This window comes from Chinchilla lanigera, unplaced genomic scaffold, assembly GCF_000276665.1.
Source record: "Chinchilla lanigera isolate Chin_1 unplaced genomic scaffold, ChiLan1.0 scaffold00080, whole genome shotgun sequence".
Lineage (NCBI taxonomy): Eukaryota > Metazoa > Chordata > Mammalia > Rodentia > Chinchillidae > Chinchilla > Chinchilla lanigera.
In genome coordinates this window covers 1,610,011-1,613,502 of record NW_004955481.1, presented here as the reverse complement: position 1 = coordinate 1,613,502, position 3,492 = coordinate 1,610,011, and the positions used below count along the sequence as shown (strand labels likewise).

The 3,492-nt window shown below is 52.7% G+C and overlaps 1 protein-coding gene across 1 annotated transcript in view; it reads right to left on the bottom strand.

The window, feature by feature from the left end:
* Pitpna (phosphatidylinositol transfer protein, alpha) overlaps window positions 1–1,924 on the bottom strand; it is a 37,903-nt gene extending 35,979 nt beyond the window's left edge. The window contains exon 1 of the mRNA XM_005402620.2: window positions 1,654–1,924. Within this exon, the coding sequence (XP_005402677.1) occupies window positions 1,654–1,673 (20 nt within the window). The 5' untranslated portion in view covers window positions 1,674–1,924. The remainder of the gene's footprint in view (window positions 1–1,653) is intronic.
* Window positions 1,925–3,492: the final 1,568 nt, after the last annotated feature.

Sequence of the window (3,492 nt, the reverse complement as noted above, 5' to 3'; positions counted from 1 at the left end):
GAGTTCAAGACCAGCCTGGGCAACAAAGTGAGCTCGAGGCCAGCCTGAACTGCATAGTGAGACCCTCTCTCAAAGAGACAAAAAAAAAAAAAAAAAAAAAAAAAAAAAGAAAGAAACAGGTGACAGGGCCTCCAAGTCACATTCTCACATGAGGTACCAAGCTTGGATGGCACCTAAGTCTTTGCTTCTTTTGTTATTCAAGTTGACACTCCTAAATGCCCTAAACATCTCCAAGGAGCAAACCAGACAGGGCTAGACAAAGTGACTTCACTGACAAAATTCAAAGAACCATCTGCACACCTGCCTGGCTACCCAGAGAGTTCAGTAAGTTTCTCTCTGCTTAGACATTTCCCAAGTGGATTTCCAGGGCTTCTACCCCAATACTGCCCACTTGCCCTCCCTCCAGACAGACAGTTTCACTGTAAATTCTGGACACACACATTCAATCTCTCCCATTTTGCGGGGAGGAAAAAAATCTTGTGTTCTTAGAACCATGAACTTCAAAAGATAGATCACCTTGTATTTGAAGGATTTAGCAATCTGAATATTCCCACCTGTCATTCAGTCCCCTAGATTCCAAGAGTAATCCCATCTCCCTGTAATTCCTTTGAAAAGTCACCAATTTCTCTTCCTGAAGACATTACTTAAAAATTCCTTCACTGTCTCCTCAATTAATGGCTTCATGGAAATCTCAATTCCTCAAAGCAATTTCCCCATCTTTCTGCACTAGACAGAGACTTTCTAGAGACAGGCTGGCCCCGTCCTAGTCTCAGCCACCTTCACTAACAGGTATATTCACAAATATATTCCAAGCTCCTCACACAAGCGGCCCCAAGTCCAAAGCAGTCATCTCAAGCTTTTTCCAAATCCCTCCTTTTCTCAGCCTACCACTTGGGCACCATGTCACTGCAGTCGCCCCGTCTCAGCCCGTTCTGCTGTCTTCCTTCCCCGTCGTGCTAGCCTGGCCCTCACTAGTCCTTGTCCTGTGACCACTTATTACAATTCTTCCCCTGCTTCCTAAGGCAGTCGCTCAGCCACACTCCAGGTTCCAACTCAGCACTCCTCCCATCATTTCTGCTCCATCCTAGGATCTATCTTATCTGATCTTCCCCACCCCTGGCTGATCAGCCCTCAAACCCCTCCCCACCGCAAGCCAGCTCACCGGTCCCACCTGCCCTTGTCCCACTGTTCCTCGGCCCTGGGACAACTCCTTAGTCTCCCGCCAGCCCGCTCGGCCCCTCCTGCGGCTCCGGCTGGCCTCGTCATCCCTCGGCCTCCCCCGTGCGACCACCCCACGTCTCTCTCATGCAGTCCTCTCGATTCCCTCAGGCCCTCCTCACGCCCAGTCCGGCTCTCGCTGTCCCTCTGACGCCAACTCAGGCCCTGTCCAGCCCTCACTGTCCCCTCGGCCTCCGCTTAGGCCCATTCTGCCCTCACGGCCCCCGGGCCCCACCTCACGCGCCGTCCGGGTCTCTCCAGCCCCACTGGCACCACCTCAGGCCCTGCCCGGCCCCCGGCATCCCGCCCGCCCTTGCCGAGCCGCCCCGCAGCCACATCCTCGCTGTCCTTCCCCTACGGCGGGCCATCGGCCTTCCTGGTCGCCACCCCGACCCCTCTTCCTCCTCGCTTCCGCACGGCCGCCCGGACACTCACTACTCCTTGAGCACCACCATGTCGCTTCGCGGCTCGGCGGCTGCCCGCTGCCCGCCCGCTGCCCGGCGGCCGCTCTCCCCTTGGCCCGGCCCGGCCCGGCTGCCTGTGTGCCTTCGTCGTGGTCTGCTCCGTCCCCGCGGCTCTTGCTGCGGTCGCCGCGGTCGCCGCGCCGGCTGCTATCGTCCCGGCCTCGCCGCCTCCCGTGCCGCTTCCGACGCCGCCCGGAGCTCCGGTTCCGCAGCGCCGCGCGGGGGCGGGGCGTCTCTGCGGCAACCAGAGCGTCACACGCCACGGAGCGCGCTGACGTCAGCAAGGAGGCGGGGCCTTCCCGGGCCCACCCCCTCCTGTCCTTAAATGGGCCACGTCGGTGGCATCGGCTTCCTAGGTGGGCCTTTGGTCTGCGCAAAAGCTGGAAAGTAGGCAAAGCCGACACCGAGGAGTCCAGCAGGGTGTCAGTTGAGTTCTCTTGTGCAGGAAGAAGAGCTGTGCTTGTGTGCCTGGGCCTCCTGGGTGCGTGGGTTGACAGCCAGGAAAAGGTTATATTAAAAAAAAATTAATGCCAACTATATGTGCAAGTTATCCTCCTGAGTACTTGGCTCTTCAAAACAACTTTACTCCAAAGGTATTGTTACTGCTCCGGTTTACAGGAGAAGAGGGAGCAGACGGTAAGAGACTTGCCCACGTCCACAGCTAGAATCTGTTGGAGCTGAGATCGTAACCCAGCAGTCTTAGTGTCATCCAATAAATATTTGCTGAGTGCCTGCTGCGCACCAGAGCCCGTTGAGAAGCTGAACAGAGCAGATACCTTGGAGCCTTCAGGGAACTCGAGGTCAAGTGGAGGAGTGAGTAGTCAGTGGCTGGAGGTGACAGAGTCAGACAATTACAATGGGAAGGGTTGTGAGAGGTGAAACACAGGTGTGGGATTACACCAAAACCTACCTGAGTGTGAGGGCCACAGTCAGGGATGGCACCATAAAGCATGAAGTTGGGGAGCTGGGGAGATGCAGGGGAGGGGGTAGTATTATAGACAGCTCAGTTAGCTAGAGATATTGTAGGCAGTCAGACAGGGCTTGGGCCTGCAGAAAGTCAGTGCAGCAGATGAGAACGCGTCAAAACTGTGGCTGGAGGCCCATCTGAAGAAGATTAATGTCACAACGGCCAGATTTACATACTTCTCTAAGGGATAAAGGGAAATTTGAGATTATTGGTACCACCCTTTTGAGATTTCCCATATAAATAAACCATTATCTCATTAGGGGTGGGCCATCCTCACCCACCCACTAAAACTAAAATGAAGGCTACTAATTTAAAATCCAGACTATAGATTATTGACCAAGGTTAACGATGTCATCTATTCATATGCCCTTGCTATCGCTGGATCAATATTACCTAAGCAACTAGTAATCTTATTAATTGATCATAATTTTTACCCACATTGTACCTGCCTCATGATTTTGCTCTTTGAAACTTCCTTTAAAAAGTGGACTCGGGGGCTGGGGATTTAGCTCAGCAGCACAGTGCCTGCCTGGCAAGCGCAAGGTCCTGAGTTCAATTCCCAATACCAAAAAAAAAGAAAAAAAAAAAAAGTGTACTAGGGCCAGGGATATAGCTCAGTGGCACAAGCACCTGCCTGGCAAGCACAACATCCTGAGTTTGATTCCCCATGCCAAAATAAATAAATAAATAAATAAAAAAGAAGTGGACTCATTGGCAACCCATTCTGGACCCCTCCTGTCTCTTAGGAGCTATTCCTATTCCCTTTGATTTCTTTCTTTCTTCCTTCCTTCCTTCCTTTCTTTCTTTCCTTTTTTTGAGACAAGGTCTTGCTATGCAGTTCAG